General features: G+C 50.4%; 1 protein-coding gene across 7 annotated transcripts; it reads right to left on the bottom strand.

Moving 5' to 3' along the window:
• Positions 1–7,466: 7,466 nt before the first annotated feature.
• On the bottom strand, positions 7,467–16,926 carry S100A2 (S100 calcium binding protein A2). 7 transcript variants are annotated; one of them, XM_037825942.1, is made up of 3 exons: positions 16,602–16,926; positions 8,779–8,926; positions 7,467–7,718 (listed from the first exon to the last, which is right to left on the bottom strand). In XM_037825942.1, the coding sequence occupies exons 1-3, from the start codon at positions 16,760–16,762 to the stop codon at positions 7,566–7,568; spliced, it is 462 nt and encodes a 153-aa protein (XP_037681870.1). In that variant the 5' UTR covers positions 16,763–16,926; the 3' UTR covers positions 7,467–7,565. The 7 variants fall into 7 exon arrangements, with proteins under 7 accessions (XP_037681870.1, XP_037681873.1, XP_037681871.1 ...); XM_037825945.1 differs by lacking the exon at positions 16,602–16,926 and adding an exon at positions 16,394–16,585; XM_037825943.1 differs by lacking the exon at positions 16,602–16,926 and adding an exon at positions 14,991–15,040.
• Between the last annotated feature and the right edge of the window lie 401 nt (positions 16,927–17,327).

Raw genomic sequence — 17,327 nt, 5'->3', positions numbered from 1 at the left:
AGGATTTCTTTGGGGCATAGGATGAAGGCATGTTACACCTGAGGCACTTCCAGTCATCTAGCCTGGAGAGTTGCTTGCCTCCCACCAAGGATGTGAGTGAATGTGCACATCAAGGAGGGGTGGCTCCTGGCTAGAGCTCCACAGGGGCTTTCTTTCCCCCCATGCTCTGTCCAGCACTGAGGCAACTTTCCTTGCAGTCCCGTGGGGTGGGGTTTCATCTGGCCCTTAACCGAAACAAATGGCTCTTTGGCATCCCAGTTTTCTGGGGGTTGGGTGGGGTCTCATTTGTCTCTACTCCTCGAGTGATACCTGGACTTCGCCTTGTGGCCCTCCTCACTCAAAGCCAAAGGCCACGTACCCTCAAGATATCCCCGGATGCAGCTTTCACTTTGTCTTTAGCCCCATCCTTCCTTACCCCTTGATCAGCCCTTCAATGCTTTGAAGTTTTGTTGGTTTTTTTTTTCCTCCAGGCAGCACGTGTAGCTGCTTTCAGCTGCAGCAAGCACGCATTACCAGAAATGGAAATCCCTTCATGTCATGTCTCTCCCTCTTCCATCCTGAGCCTGAGAGACCCCCTCCCCATTTCACAAAAAACAGCCCAAGATCCTGAAGAGTGTGGGTTGGGGAAGAAGAGCTCAGCTCCCCAGCCTCTGCAGAAGCCTCAGTCCCTGTGGAGGCAGCCCCAGGAGCTGGCGATGTCTTGACCTCACCCTCAGCCCCCAGTACCCAAACCTTGCCTGGGTCTTCAATTCATTTCCTTGAAGACCCAGCCCCCGTGGGTGAGGGCCGCCAGCAATGCAGGAGGGAAAAGGAGGGACAGCTGTGATTAACCCTGTTTTATAGGCAAAGAATTAGGGGGAGTCGGGGATGGAGAACGGAGGCCGGTCATGAGGCAGAAGTAGGACCAGAGTGAACCAGCAATTAGCTCACTTCTGGGTCAAGCCTATGTCCCAGCCTACGATATCCCAGCTCTGCCACCAGCCACCTCCTTTAAGCAGGTCACCCCACTTCTCTGGGGCTCATTTTCCTCATCTGTCAGTGATGGAGAATAATAATAGAAAATACTGCATAGGGTTAGGGTTGTCGTGGGGCTTGAATAAGTTAATATACCCGAAGTTCATAGAATAAATAGTGCCCAGCCCATGTAAGGGCTCAGAATATGCTAACTGAGAGGCAGGCAACTTGCCTAAGTTCTCATAAGTGGTCAGTGGCAGGTCTAAGTTTCATTACCTTTGCTAGGCATTGGGGGTGTAGACGTAAACAGAACAAATAAAGTCCCTGCTCCACGGAGATAACAATCCAGTGGGAGAAACAGACAATAAGAAATAAATGTATGGTAGACAGGTGGTATAAATGCTGTGTAGGAAAATAAAAACAGAGCTATGGAAAAGAAAATGATGATGGTGGCATATCTGAGTGGTCAGGGAAGAATCCAGCAGCCTAGATCCAGAGCCCATGGCCTTATCTTCCAGCCTTTAATGTTTCTCAGCTTGGCAAAGACCCCCTAGGGTGCAGCTTGTTGCCCGACTGGGAATGAGATGGGACTGTAGGCGATAGTTGAAGGGGACAGTGGGGTGGATGAAGAGGTCTGGGTGCAGGCACTTTGGGGTTGGAGAACTCTCACGGCAAGAAGCCTTGACCCGATGCTCTCCCCAAGCCCCACCACTATCTTCTTGCCACCTAAACTCAAGCATATCTCCTACCATGTCTGGATCTTAATTTCCTGGCCTCCAGAATGGATTTAGACGGGTGCTACCCTCAGAATCTGATGTGACAAGTGTTGAGAAAGTACTTTGTATCACTCACTGGGGATGTCAGGGCAGAAGTCCCTAAATCAACAAATGCAGATGGTAGAGGTGCAAGGAGAGAGCCAGACCCTCCTCACCAGGTCAGTTCACCCAGCTCTAACTACCCTGCCCTTGCTTTCCAAAATTCTTGCAGTGTTCGGGCCCTCCTCACCGTGCAGAAATTTGCCTCCCAGTGTCTGCCCTGAATCTCCCTTTCTGCAGTGGTTCAAATGCATACTGTATTAACTGTCCCTCTGAGGCCCGACAGGAACCAGCTCCTCTTTTCCCACTCTCCACTGCCCACACACTCAATTCCATACCCTTGGACAAAGCCCAACACCCTTGGCCTCTCACCTTCCTGGAGCTCCCCCTACAAATATGGAGATGACCACTGAGAAATGCACTGCGTCTGGGATATAAGGATCTCTCTCGCCGCAGGAGCAGCGTGGGGGTGTGAGAAGGGTGAGAGCAGATGCTATCTGATCTGGCAGGACTTCTTACATCACCGACCCTCTCCTTTTTCCCTTCTCTCCCTCCCTCTGTCTCCTCAGTATCACCACCACCTCCTTACAAAGGCCCCTGAGAAACTGCCTTATCACCCTGCAGGTCTGCACTTCGGAGAGAAATAAAATGAAAGGTCCAAGAGGACCTGGCCATTCCAGGTACTTGTGCCAAAAGAGCATTGTTCCAAGGATTGGGTGACTCCACCCCCCAATCCCATAGCCCCATGGGTCCAATTAACCTGGTCAAACAGATTGACTGCCTTTCTCATCATTGGAGCCAAGTTTGAGGAAGTGTGGGAAGGGATATTTGCTTACTGGGGCTGGGGCTGGAGCCAGAGAGGACTTTACTCTAGAATCGAGAGACAGTAGCTCAGAACTGGGATTGACTGGAGCCTTTGGGGCATAGACTTAGCACCTCCTTTGAATGCCAAGTCAATGTCTTATTGTGCCCATTTCACAGATGGGAGCAATGAGGCTGTCAGGAGATCAACTATCCTAAAGACAGGAACACGGGGAACCTAATTCCAGTTACTCCTTTGTCTCAAAATCCAAAATTGTCATGAGCCTCCATTTCCTTGGGAGGTCAATAGGCTGCCAGTTGTTCTCCCAAAAGAGCAAAGGCCAGAGTGATGGTATGATCAGAATACCAGGGGAGGTGAGAGATGTATTCCTGAGGCGCTCCTCTCAGCCTCCATTCCAGGAGGAAGTGGGAGAGAACCCAGCCAACAGCCCTTTGAGCAGCGCCATTTTCTAGGACCTTCTCCACTTTGCCTCAGCACAGAGATTTAGGGAGAGGCAACCAGATGGGGGAAGATTTGGGGGACTGGAAAGGAACATCTGGTGTTTGTTAGTTTGCCAAATACCCAGAAGAAATGAAATTAACCCCATCGTATGTACTGGAACTGAGCCCCAGTAGAAGCTAGGACCTACTGTGAGCCTGAGGCCAAAAAGAAATCAAACTGTGATGATCTGAGCCACCAGCAAGTGGGCCCAGTTCCCCCATTGGCTCAGTATGGGGAGACTAAGAGCACCTGGACTCTGCCCACCCAAGACCCTTTCACCTCAAGCCAAGCCCAAGGCTTTGGAGACGGCCAGGGGTAGGGGACATGGCCTACCTGCTGCCCAAGTGTCCCATTGGGGTGAGCACGTTTCTTACAGAATCTGGGTTAAGTCCCAACATGGCTCCTTATTTAACCTTTCCCAGCCTCTATTTCCTCATCTATAAAGTGCAGAAGATACAGCACACTCTTCAATCCAATTTCTGTGGGGATTAAGCGAGTTGGTGCTTGGGCAAGCCCAGCAGAGAGGCTGGCTGGCCGGAGTGCTCCATGAATGGCAGATACTGCTTCCACTCGGTTCCTTCATTGTAAAAGAAACCTAATGACAGCTCCTCTGAGGGTTAACTTGAGGCTGAAATGACCATGTGCACGAAGGGAGCCTTAAGAACTGCTGGAGAAATGTTAATTGCCATCATCATGGTTCCCTGGCCTATATTTACTGGCTCCCTTTCCAAGAAGATATTAGGAAGGGAAGCTTCTTTTTTTTACTGCTATGAAAAAAGACCATTTATCCTTGAGGGCCTGCTCAGCCTTGCCTCACCAGCCCTAGATGTGCAGTTAAATGAGAACGAGCAGGTTGCCCCAGCAGCCTCCACTCAGCTCCTTTCCATCTCTAAGGAACTCTAGTCTGAGCTACTCTTTAGATGGTTTCCCGGCATCAGAGTTTCCCATGTATTCCAGTTTGCTAATGCTGCTGTTAAGCAAAATACCAGAAACGGATTGGTTTTTATAAAGGGAGTTTATTTGGTTACAAAATTACAGTCTGAAGGCCATAAAGTGTCCAAGGTAAGGCATCAACAATAGGGTACCTTCACTGGAGAAAGGCCATTGGAAAACCTCTGTTAGCTCAGAAGGCATGTGGCTGGCGTCTGCTTGCTCCAAGGTTGCATTTCAAAGTGGTGTTCTCCAAAATGTTGCTCTTGGGACATTTTGTCCTCTCTTAGCTGCAGCTCCTCTTTAAAGTGTCATTCTCAGTTACTCTGAGGTCCTCCCATCTGTGAACTCCTTTATATGACTCCAGTGATCCAATTAACACCAACCCTGAATGGGCAGGTCAACACCTCCATGGAAATTATCCAATCAAATGTTTCACTCACAGTTGATTGAATCACATCTCCATGGAAACACTCAATCAGAGAGTTCCAATCTAACAATAATACATCTGCCCCTACAAGATTGCATTTAAAAAATTTTAAGGGCATTGTTTCACAGCACCCTGACTCTCAGCCTAAGGTAAAGAGGAGCCCATCTCAAAGAGATTTAAAGGTGTGGTTTTTGCCTAATTAGACAAAATTAGTGAATTATAATTAGTAAATTATAATTTGATACACAGGAAGCCCACAACATTTTTTTGGACTGACCATATAAATCCAAAACAATATGTTTTGTTCAAAACAGAAAGACACTTTTGGGTATTCAACCTCCTATGGACAGGAAGCAGTATAACAAAGTTACTCAGCTACAAACACAGGGCTTTCTTATGGAAAAGGGAGGGTTAACTCAGAAATGAAGCCTATAGGCTGTGCCAAGGGTCAAGAAGAACAATTTATAGCCAACAGAACTGGGCCCTAATCAAGAATCTGGTGACATGTGTCTGACTCTATTTCAGAATTGCTGAACCTTTCGAACAGGAATGTCTATTGCAATTATCTATCTCTTTCTTGCATTGTACATTGATTGTGTTGTTCACAGGTCTTCAGTTTCCAGAGGAACCATACTCAATCAGCCATACTGGAGGAACTGCACCAGAAGAGCCTCATCCTCATCTAGACCTGACTTAGATGATAAGATCCTGGTCTTCAAGTTGATTCCTTGATAGGATGAGACTTGGTGGGACTTAGAAAGGAGGTGAGAGTATTTTTCACACAGGAAGGAAACGAATTGTGGTCTCTAGAGGGCAGACTATAGTATATAGGCTCTCAAATATGGTCACCATCAATTTTGTGCATGCTTCTCAGTTAACAGACGAAGTCTAATTCTGCTCCCCTTGCATCTGAACCAGTCTTAATGACTTGCTAGGTCAATAGAATGCAGCAGAAGTGATAGTCTGGGATTTCTGAGATTGTCTTAAGAAGATTGGCAGCTTCTGTTCAGGCCTCTTGCAATGTTTTTGGGGTTCTCTCTCTCAGAACCCAGCTGCCATGCTCTGAGAGCCCAAGTCACACAGAGGGGTCACAGGTAGGCACTCCAGATGACTGGCCCAGCTGAGTTCCCAGCTGACAACCAGCATCAATTGCTAGGCATGAGTAAGCTGCCTTGGATATTGTGTTAAGTTGAACTTTCAGATGACTCCAGCCCTGACTTTCATCTGCAGCAACTGGAGAGACACCAAATGACAGTCTACTCACAGGACCTTGAGAGATAATGAATCTATGTTTTAAGCTGCCAAGCATCGGGATGGCTTGTTACGCAGCAATAGATATCCAGAACAGCATCTCTGAGTCATAGAACTGAACCTGAACTGCCTACCCCAGACTTCTTGTTGCATGAGGCATTTAAATGCCAATCTGTTTAAACCAGTGTTAGTCAGATTTTCTGTAACTTTTAACTGAATACATTCCTAACTGGTAGAGAATTTGGTAACTAGAAGTGGGATCCATTAAGAAAGAGAATCTAAAATATGAAATTGGCTGAATAAAGGAAAGAAAGCAATAAAATATGAAGACCTAACCTTTGCAGGCTGGAAAGTTGGTGACCCTTGTTATGTAACAGGAGAGCATTTGGTCACATTGTTATCCAATGTACCTTAGGCTATAGAATATATGGCAACTCAGGCTATAGTTTTAGGGGAAATGGTAGGAAAAAAATAAAAATGTTGGCATGCACTGGCTCCTTGTACCTTTCAGCAAAGATCAACAGAAGAAGTGTGAACTCAAACTAGAGGTAGCCATTTTGAAGGAACATATGTGAAAGAAAAACAGATTTGCTAATAATTTTTAAAAAGCATAAACATATGGACAGCCTATGGCCTATAATCTCATGTGGAGACTGTGGTACTTTGAAGCTGTTATGTACCCCAGAAAAGGCCATGTTCTTTGAATCCATTCCTGTGGGTGTAGAGCTATTGTAGGTGGGACCTTTTGGTTAGGTTATTTCAGTTGAGATATGACCCACTTCATTCAAGATGGGTGTTCTGGTTTGCTAATGCTGCTGGAATACAAAACACCAGAAATGGATTGGCTTTGTAAAAGGGGGTTATTTGGTTACACAGTTATAGCCTTAAGGCCTTAAAGTATCCATGGTAACACATCAACAATCAGGTACCTTCACTGGAGAATGGCCAATGACGTCCAGAAAAACTCTGTTAGGTGGAAAGGCACATGGCTGGCTTCTTACTGGAGTCCTTTATAAGAGGATAAAACACATAGAGAAGCTAAGGGATGAAATTAAGAGAAGCTCACAGAAATAGCCCCAGAGAAGCTGAGAGGAAGCTACTGAAGCCAGAAGCTGAAGCAACGAAACCCAGGAGAAGAGGACCAGCAGATGTTGCCATGTGCTATGCTGTCTGACAGAGGAGCCCAAGCTCCACGGCAGCCGGTCTTCAGAGAAAGTATCATCCTGTTGATGCCTTAATTTGGATATTTTCACAGCCTCGGAACTGTAAACCTGTAAGCTAACAAATTCCCATTGTAAAAGCCAACTCATTTCCTGTATATTGCATTTCGTCAGCTTTAGCAAACCAAAACAGAGTCCTTAATGTGACAGCTTACAGGGTCAATTAGACCAACTTATGCCTCCTGAGCAGATCCTAGTACAACTTATTGCTTGCAATAGTCAATGCCAAGGTCTCTCCATTGTTTCATTCTGAGAGTATATCCTTCCATCTTTGTGGGTATTGAAACTTTCGCTTTTTATGAATGATAGGGATGGTAGATGGTATTTGCCCTCATTTAATACCTTTATTTGGCAAAATAAAATGTTGGCAAGCTACCTCACTTCCAAAAGTTTACTGGTATTTGAAATCCCAAAGTCTGAGACTTAAGGCACAGAAATCTCCTGGGGGAGATTTCCAGAAAGAGAGTTAGGGCCCAAAAGAGGGTGGGATGTGGGATGCCCTCAGTTTCCAGCACTCCCACTGAGCCAACTGGGTCACAGGGCATCACTCAGCAACTAAAACATCATCTTCAAACAAAATCATTTATTGAGTGAAAAACCAAAAGGGATGGAGAGTCCTCCTGGGCCCCAGAGACCCATGGGCAGAGGGTTGAGAGTCCGCTTCAGGGCCGCTGTGGGCAGCCCTGGAAGAAATCGTTGCACATCATCGTGACGAGGGCCAGGAAGACAGCATACTCCTGGAAGTCCACCTGCAGGTCACTGTTCTCATCGAGGGTGTTCATCAGCTTCTTCAGCCCCTCCTCATCTACCTCCGCCTGAAAGGGAGAGGGAATGAGGTCATCGCCAAGCCCACCCACCGCCAAGCCCACCCCAGGCTCATACGCAGACCCCCGCACGTGCTTCCTGGGTGGTGCCCAGCTCTCCCTCCCCACCGGACAGGGAGGCCCTGGGAGCTACCGAGAGGGCCCCGTGAGCGAGGACAGGTAGACACTTGTTGGTGACAGCCCCCAGCAGGGAGCGGGCAGCATGCCAGGCACTGTCCTGAGCATGGGGTCAGTCCCAGTTCCCAGAGGAACCCGGCAAAGTAGGTATCACTAACCCCATTTTGCCAATGAGGAAACCAAAGCTTTTGGGGGCCACCGCTGCCCACCCCCCCTGCCCCCTAGCCAACTCCAGCAGGGTGAAGTCAGAAAAGGTAAACTTGATTTAATACCAGGCAAAATGAATAAAAATTAGAAAACTTTAACAACAACAAAAAAAAAATAGATGAGAAGGGAGGAAGGGAAGGAGAGAAGGAGGGAGAGGGGCGGGGAGGAAGGGAGGGAAGGAGGGAGGGAGGAAGGTCATGCCTCATATGTTCAAAGCCTGAGGCCTGACTTTGGGATTATCCACCAGTCAGTTTGGGGAGGGCGTGGGGTAAATTGATAGTTGACTGCATTTCTCTGCAAAATGTCCCAGGGCGTGTGGGTATGTGTGTTAACTGAGCTTTTTTCTTTCTTCACACTATCTTAAATATGGAAAAGAAGAGGGAGAGAGCTGTGTGATCTTGTGCCAGTCACTTCCCCCGCTCTGGGCTCTGGTTTGCTCAACTCTACAATAAAGAGACTGGACAGATGGACTCTGAGGGTCCTGACAGCACATCTGTTCTCTGGAAAGCTTCAGGGAATAAGCCGTTAATAGAGCACTCACATGTGGGCCCCTCTCCCACTCTGATGGGCCATGAAACAGAAGCGGGGAGGGTGAAGGGCTCAGCCCCACTCAGGTGTCTGCAGCTGCAGGCACGGCAGGGGTGTGGGGAGGGGATGAGCCCTGAGCCCACCACACTCACACCAGGATATGCAAGGGCCCTGCCTTCCCCAGGCCTGCCCCACTTACCCCCACAAAGCTGGGCAGCTCCTTGTGCAGAAGGTCCTTCATCTCCCCCTTACTCAGCTTGAACTTGTCACCCTCTTTGCCCGAGTACTTGTGGAAGGTGGTGACCATCACAGCCAGCGCCTGCTCCAGGGGACTGGACATCTTGGATCTGGAGCCACAGAGGTGGCAGGTGATGGAGACACTGCCAAGATTCTTGGGGCCCTTGTACCCCAAACTGCTGCACCAACCACCTTTCTGAAGGGGAAGGCAGGGGCTGCATCTCCACCTCAGACTAGGGGTCTCTGAGGGCAGATACTAAATTTCCCTCTGAGTTTGGCGGTCACCAAGCAGGGCCTCATATCTCCTCCAATCACACCTGGGCTCCCTGAGGGTAGGGCACCCCTGTTTGAATCTCCGTGGGAAAGGAAATGACAGGAGGACCAGAGTGTCCAATTTGACTTCTCTGTGCCACAGAACAGGAGGCTTCATGCCAAGCACTGGGCCCTGTGGGCATCTCCACGGGCTAGTCGGGGTCGCTGGGCTGTCTGGCTGCGGCCATGGTGATGGCCTAGGAGGTAAGAGGTTCCCCGTGGAGTCGTTTCCCTCCTCAGACTAGGGATCCTAAAGCCAGTGGGTGTCTCTCTCCATCTAACTGGAAGCTCTTGGGGCAGGGCTATCCCTCCCCCCACACCTCCCACTGGTTGCTGTGGACAAGGACTGTGTCTCCCCCACACACTGGAGGCCCCTGAGCCATGGGGTGCCATCTCTAGGCAGACAGGGCATGTTTGGACAGGGTGGTGGCAACTAAACCTCCTCCACTCCAGCAAGGAACCTGACCGCTTGTTGGGATTGGAATTAAAGAGATTAAATGCCCAGGGCCCAGGGATCAGGGAAGAATCTGGGAACACAAGGAGAGACCTCCGAGATGATTTTTCCGAGGCCTTGCTTCTGAGCATGCTCGGACCAGCCTGGGAAGGTTGGGCAGGTCCCAGGGTGAGGAGTCGCTGCCGGTGCCAGAGGCAGGGAAAGCCCTGGGCCCATCCCTGCAGCCCTGCCTCCACCATGGGCGGGCGGGAGAGGGCAGGAAGCGGCAGCGGGCAGAGCTGTGTTGCTCCTCTGGCCCATGCATTTGAGATGCCTGGCTCCTGCTCCTCAGTCCTGCTAGAGTCCAGGACTTGGCAAAAACAAACTGAAATACCAAAAGCAAACTCCAGATTCTCCTTAATGCAGCCCCAAATACACACCTCATACCCCTAGGCCCAGACCCCCAAAGAAGGGCCCCTAGACCGAGCTACTCAAACTGAGAGACCCACAGAGGGTCTCACTTAGGGGCCCGCAGGCTGACAGACCCACAAAGGGACCCCAAAACTGAGAAACAACCTGAGGTACCCTCAGACTGAGAAACCTAAGAAGATCTCAGAGTAATCCCCAAACTGAGACTCCCCACAGAGGAAACTGGAATATCAACCTGAGACTTCACAGAGAGGCCCCCAAATGAGAGCCACCCAGAGAGGCCCCCGGCTGTTCCCACCAAGGAAGCCAAAGTGAGGAAGCTATGGAGACTAAAAGATCAAGACAAAGGGACAAAGGCAGAAACCCAGACGGATCCCCCGCGCCCAGCCTTCAGCAGGCCAGAGGTACTCACCAGACCAGGTAGCGGAGAGGATTGCAGGAAGGAAAGCAAAGTGGCCAGGCGCCCAAGGCAGGGATTTATATGCCAGCCCTGCTGGCCCCCAACTTGGCATTTCAAGGAAGCCAAACCTGTCTTAACCTGATCCCGCCAAAGCTTGGCCTCCTGCCACCCCCACCCACTCCCTCCCGGCCCCCTCCCTTCCAGAGACCACCAGTTCTGCCCCCAGGCTCCAAGAGGGCTCTAGGCTCACCTAAGGGCAGTCCGCAAGCCGACTCAGGCCACAGAGGGGAAGTGAGGGGTGTCGGGGGGGCAGCCTGGGCCCAGGACGAAGGGAGGCAGCCCCTGTATGTGAGGCCTGGGTCTCATGGCTGGCCCGTGAGTCACCGCTTAGTCCTGTGGCTAAAGCTGCAGGTGCAAGCCCGGGCTTCCCAGCCCTCTGTGCTCATGTGCTTAAACCAGCAGCAGCCTCCTCCTTCCGCTCCAGCTCTTTGGGGCCTTGGTTTTCCATTTTTTTCTAATGGGCAGAATCAGTAGGTTTGTGTGGGAGAGATTGAGAGACAGACAGAAGGGGGTCTAGGGTCACTGTTAGAAAGTCAAGGACCCCAGAAAGCAGCTGTAGGGTACCAGGAGGAAGAGGGCGGGGCTGACTTGGAGGGATGGGGAAACAAAGTTACTTTTACCAGCCAGCACCAGAACACCTCTTAATGAGATAATGAGGTAACTGGGTGTTCTTAAAAAGTACTTTGTGATGAATGTACAACTATGTAATGGTACTGTAAACAATCGAAAGTACAATTTGTTTTGTATGACTGCGTAGTATGTGAATATATCTCAATAAAATGATGATTAAAAAAAAAAAAATGCTAAGGAAGAGTTTTGAAAGTCAATTCACAAGCAGGCGCAGGTGAAACAAATGGGCCAAAGCAGGATTCAAGATATGACCCTCATAACCTATAGCTCCATGTTTTAAGGTGTCCCACTCTGAGGCATGGACCAGCTAAACCTGTCCAAAACCTGAATCCGAACAGCCTATCAGCACATACTGTTCAGTGTTGGCACCTCCAGCTTCTTTTTGAAGATGCCTCAGCTATTGCCTTTAATGGAGTGCTAACTGTGTGCCAGGCACTGGGGTCCCCAGGGACTGTCTGTCATAACACAATAATGCTACCGGGAGAGCACTATGGCTGTTTCCATTTTTCCAAAGAGGAAACTGAGGCTCAGCTATCCCAGGTCATTTTCCCAAGGTCACATGGTGGCCAAAACACAAGTTACCTGGGCCATGCTGCCAGAGCCCTGCAGTTGTAAATCCAGCATCTTCAACAAAAAACCGTTTCTAAATTTTCTTCATAATAGACAGTCACAGATAATCAGGGCCTAAAACAAGAGTCAATTAAAAGGAGCAAGGGCACCTCACAGGTCCTCTCACGTGTTATAAAAAAAAAAAAAAAAAAAAAAGTACTTTGAAAGGCCCCTTTGAGTCAGCAGGGTCTGGAAGGAGCCGGGGAGCCAAGGCAGATGGGGGCTGCTCTGCACACAGTGCAGAAGGGCTCTGGGGTTAGAGTGAGCACCAGTCTGTGCAGAGCGTGAGGAAGCCCGGAGGAGGATTTAAAACAAAAACAAAAACAAAAACTGTGGCCTCTTGGATAATCACATAGCTATGCATTCACCACCATAATCAATTTGAGAACATTCTTATTGCTCTGGAAAAACAAAATGAAACAAAACAGAAACTGTGGCCTCCTCTTCTCTATCTCAGAGGGATGGGAGGGCTAGAAGGGTCACCCCTACCCTGCAAAGATGGGACTGGACCGCTTTGCAAGCCAGGCAGCCAGGCCTGGCCACAGCCATTAACCCCCACACCACCACCCCTTCTACGCCACACATCCCCCTCCCCAAGCTTAAAGAAAGGCAAACACTGTGACCATTCAGCACTCAGCCCAGGGGAGGGAATTTCCGGGGAGGGGGGTGGGGGTGGGGGCAGGCTGCCCCTCCCAGGCCCCTCCTTGCCTACTGCTCCTTGGCTGATTGTCTATCCCCAATCCCAGTCTGTGCACCGCCCTTCCTGCAGCCAGCTCCCCTCCCCCCTCCAGAGGTCCAGCTGCTCTCTTCCCCTCCCACAACCCCCTCCCGCCCCCCCCTAATTCTAGGTGACTCACCCAGTGGTTCCAAGCCCAGATGCCCAGGCAGTGACTCAGCGGCACCGCCCTTCTCCCCCAGTCCCAGAGCAGCTGCGGAAACCCCAACCCAGCCTGGAGGAGAAAGCACTGGGATCAGACCCTCTCGCGGCTCCCACCCGGGGGGAGCCCTGGATTAGGACACCAAAGAGCAACCAAAGCCTGAGAACTGAGTGTGGACCAGACTATGCAACCAGGTGGGCAGTGGGGCTGTCCAAGGCAATGATGGTCCCCAAGCCCTGCCTGAGACTGTGGGACTTGGGGACCAGCCTGTGTAGGCGTAGAGAAGTCAGGCCTTGGGGCTCCCGGCATCCTCTTCTACATCTTTGCACAGCCACTCAGTGTCCCCTCTCTCCTGAAGACCTTGAACTCTTTGTGCTACTTCTCCTCCTCATTAAAACCTGTTCTCAGGAAGGGCTTAGAATAAAAATCCTCCACATCGAGGGTAGGGACCAATGGGGTGCAATGCACTGCTATTCACAGCAAGTTCTCCCCTGTTCAGAAACCCAATGGTATCCCCAAGGCTCGCCCATAAAGCCTGGCAGCGGGACCCTGGCCCCCACCTGCTTTCCAGCTTCCTCAGCATCGACCCTGCTAACTGCTCATTGTGCATTTTCCAGTCCCACGTTCACTTATGTTGACCCTTCTGCTCAGAACATGCCCCCCCTATACATACACACCTTATCTATCTCCTCCTTTTGAAATCCTACCTATCCTTCAAAGTCCAGTTAAACGCCACCTACTACTTCATGGAGCTTTCGCCAGGCCCCAACCAAATTTGGTCTCTTCCGGTTCTGTCACATACAAAGCATTCCTTTTGTCCTTCCCTCGAGTACACACTCACCTGCTTTAGATAGAATCATGTGTATACTGGTTTTCTCTCACACCCTCTTTCCCCTGTGGTGAGCTCACGAGGCAGGGACTAGGTCTTTCCTAGTCATTTCTGCATAAGCAAAGGGTCTCACCCACACTGGGTGCTGACCAGTGTTTATAGTTATTAAATGGCACTAGGAGGGAGGCCAGGGGAAGACGCTGAGGGTAGTAATTAGGAGCCAGGGGCCTTCTCAGCTCCTGAAATCACCCCACTGATTATGCCAGCAAATCATAACTTCTCTGGATCCCAAGAGTGGAACTGAGACATCGGGTTGGAAAACAGAAGGCAGAGCTCCAGAGAGCTACAGATCCCCGAGGAGTGACTGCAGGAAACATCCGGCTCCAGGGACCCCCATCAAGGGAGCTGAGCAAAATCCCCTGCAGACGCAGATGGAGACAAGAGGCAGACAGAGACCGGAGGAGAAAGAGAAAGGATGAAAAACTATAAAAGAGAACTGGGAGTAAAGATCAAAGAAACTCAAGTCCCAGAAGCAGAGGGACTGAGGGAAAAGGGAACAAGCGAGAGAGAACTAGGGAGAGACAGCAGGCTGATAACCAGGGGCAGCGCCGGGCTGTCCCCAACCAGGGTGTCTCCAGCACAGGAACCAAAGCCAGGACTGTGCCCATCAAACAGCCCTATTCCTGGGAGCGGTGAATATCACATTAATTTGCCACTAACTTGCTGTAGGACCTTGGGCAACTCACTCCCCGTCTCTTGTGGTGAGAGTTGGATGGAAGGACCCCTAGGATTCAACTGTGGTCTGACATTCTCCAGTTCTCAACAAAGGCAGAGAAACTGGGACACACGCAGGCAGTGGGGCCGTGCAAGGCAGTGACGCTCCCCAAGCCCAGCCTGCGGAGCCTGGGTCCTCGCATGCCATCCACCCCCTCGCCGGCTCCGTATGCCAGGCGTTTCTCACCGGCTGCCTGCTGGTCTCCGCCTGTCCGGTTCATGCCCCCTGGTGGTAGAGACTTGTCATTGCAGGGCTGTTCTCGCTGCTCTCCCCTCTTTCCCTCTCCCTGGTGCCCGTCTGCCAGCCCTTCCCAGGCCCTGCTGGTGACTCACACAGGAGAGGGCAGTGTTGATTCATCTCCTAGGAGCCTTCCCACACCCACACCCCGCACACCTGCCTGCACATATAAGGCATTTCCTGCACAGTCGCTGCTGACGTGTCCAGGTGGACTTCCGAGACGGAAGCCCGATACCTGGAAGCCTTAGAGATAGGGGCAGGAGGGAACTAGGTGTAAGAAGTGAGGGACTGAGCACTCCCAAGCTCCGCCCACCCACCTCTTTTCCCAGGGAAGCGCGATGGAAAGAGAAACTGCCTGGCGATGTGGGCACCTGGTTTAAGTCCAGGCTCTGCCTCTGACTCGCTGTGCAACCTTGGGTCAATTGCACCATGCCTCTGGGCTTAAACGTTTTCTCCACAGCGATCCCTTTTCTTATCCTCATTCCTCCCCCAAAAAAATATTTTGAAATACTTTTTCTTACCAAACTGTATTAAGTAACAATTTCTTTACCCTGTTTTATTAATCAGTCCCATAACTATCACCTGATAGCATGATCAGCATGAGAGAACCACGTCATCGCGCTGCGTTCGGATCATCCTGGATCTGCCACTTGTAGTGGGTTTGTGCTTTCCCTTTGCTGGAAGATGCGTCCGGCCTTACGGGGCGCCTGCTGTGTGCCAGGTGACTTCCTTATATAATCCCATTTAGTACACATGCGAATCCCAGGAAATTGGTACAATCTTACCCCACTTTATAGATGAGGACATTGAGGCTCAGGGAAGTTTGCCCAAATTCCCACAATTAAAGGGGTGGAGGCATGATTTAAACACGGACAGTCACCAAGGTAAAACTCCTCTACAAGCACCAATCATTGATAACCCCTAGGGCCCTAATATTCCAGATTCCTACTCAGACCAGCCTGGGCGTGTCTGCCCAGCCCCTCATTTCTCAGCCTCACCGGTAGCCTGCTCTGGTTCCACCATCCTCAATGGCCCCCTTTCTTCTTGCCTTCAAATGCACTCATGCCTTTGCCAGATATAAAATAAACCTAAAAGAAACTTTCTCCAGACTCTTTCACCTCTTTTAGTCCTCCCCTTTTGCCACAAATAGCGCCACCACCCACCCAATGACCCAAACCAGTAACTCGGCCCTTCTCCCAGTCTCCTGCTTATCTCTCACGGCCCTCCAGATGTCCAGTCAGTTTTTCCGCCTTCTGAGCACCCCGCAGCTCTGGCCACACTGTCTTAGATCTAGTCCCCGTCACCTTGCTCCTGGATTACTGCAAACACATCTGAACTTTCCTCCCCCCTAACCTTGTCCCTCACTCCACCTTTTGGGCTCTGCTAAAATTCAAATCTGAGCATGGCACTACCCAGTTTAAAACACTTAGTGGACTCCCTTAGCTTTTGAGAGAAGGCTGCTTAGCATGCATACCTCACAGGCTCACCGCTTTAACGACCTCCATGCCATGCTCTTCTATGCCTTCAAACCTTGCCTGCACCATCTCTTCTGCAGGAAAGCCCTTCCTCAGTTTGTCCGCCTGTCAATCTCCTAATCATCCTTTACATTCAACTCACAGATCATCTCCTCGGCGCAGCATCCTTGAATCCCAGCCCCCCCCACATGTGAGAATGCACGAGTGTATACACACACACAGAGTTAGGTATTCCTCCTTGTCCACTGCCCTGTAATAGTGCTTTTTATATTTAATCATGCCTATTTGTTTACTTATCTCCTCCACTAGACTGGGCTTCCAGGAAATAGACACCAAGTATTGTTAAGTCCTGGTATCCCTGGGGCCTGAAGCAGAGCCAGGCATTGGGTGAATGGATGAAACGAACCCCGAGTGCTACCCCTCAGCCACCTTCCTCTCTCCTTCCCTTCAATACATTTCTAAGTCTTTCTCCATCCCCTGAACCTTCCAAAAGCTGACTTGCTGACCTACCATTCTTCAGATCCGACTCTCTCCAGTGTCACCAGAAGCTTCCTTCTTGCCAATGCCAGAGATATGGGGAGGGGGCAGTTAACACCTCACTCCTCGGAGGGTTTCTTCAGAGGGGAGGAGCCATGCCACTCCTCTCTGCACTTCTCTTCCCTCTTCCCCAGGAAGATGTGAGACTGATAGAGACGCTCTGAGCAGGCCCAGCTCTTACCGTTCTCCAGGAGGCCCTCTGGGAAGGAAGGTGTCCCTTCTCCCACACTCCCCACCCCCACCACGGAGGCCTGCAGTCAGGGTGATGAGGTGGCAGAGGGCAGTGCAGGAAGCAGCAGAGCGGAATGCAGAGATCCTTCCGGCCTCAGCTCCAAATTGCATTCTCTGGTCCACAGCTGAAATTTTCAGCCCTGCTTGACTTCTTCAACTCAAAAGAGAGAAGTCTGTGAACTATTAGCACCCTCAGAAACCCCAGTGCTCAGACCTCCTTCTTCTTGTCCCATCTGTCGCCTCCTACACATTACCAAGGGCCATTAATCAAGGGACCCTGGTCAGGAACAAACCATTCCTTGTCCCCTCAACCCCACCCAACCCTCCAGCACCATTCGTGTCCTAGTGAAAGCAGGTTAGGAGGAGCACAGCCACTCTCCAGATCTCTTGCCGACACTGCCTCTCCCACCCACAACTCCTTACAGAGCTTCTTACAGAGAGGCAGTGTACGGAGGCCTGTAGTTCCCAAGGCCCAGCTCAGGAGCAGATTCTGGCTCTATTTGCCAGAATCAAGGGCCACGGACAGGAAATGTCACAGAAAAAGCAACTAGTGTTAACAGGAATCTACGTAAAGCAGTGAGGTTAACAATCTTCCCTGAAACACTCAACTCAGTAAATGTGGTCTGTCTTGCTGATAAACCTAGAGAACGTCCTAAATCTCAGAAAGGGACTAAGA

The sequence above is a fragment of the Choloepus didactylus genome, chromosome 2 (genome assembly GCF_015220235.1).
Source record: "Choloepus didactylus isolate mChoDid1 chromosome 2, mChoDid1.pri, whole genome shotgun sequence".
NCBI lineage: Eukaryota > Metazoa > Chordata > Mammalia > Pilosa > Megalonychidae > Choloepus > Choloepus didactylus.
The sequence above is the reverse complement of the archived record's forward strand: the minus strand, read 5'-3'. Positions and strand labels throughout refer to the sequence as shown.

Coding starts and splice junctions, on each gene's coding strand:
- S100A2 (XM_037825942.1), bottom strand. CDS start 16,762: ATGCAATTTGGAGCTGAGGCCGGAAGGATCTCTGCATTCCGCTCTGCT. Junction 8,927..16,601: donor AGAGGGCCTCCTGGAGAACG/GTAAGAGCTGGG, acceptor CTGTGGCTCCAG/ATCCAAGATGTCCAGTCCCC. Junction 7,719..8,778: donor AGCTGCCCAGCTTTGTGGGG/GTAAGTGGGGCA, acceptor TCTCCCTTTCAG/GCGGAGGTAGATGAGGAGGG.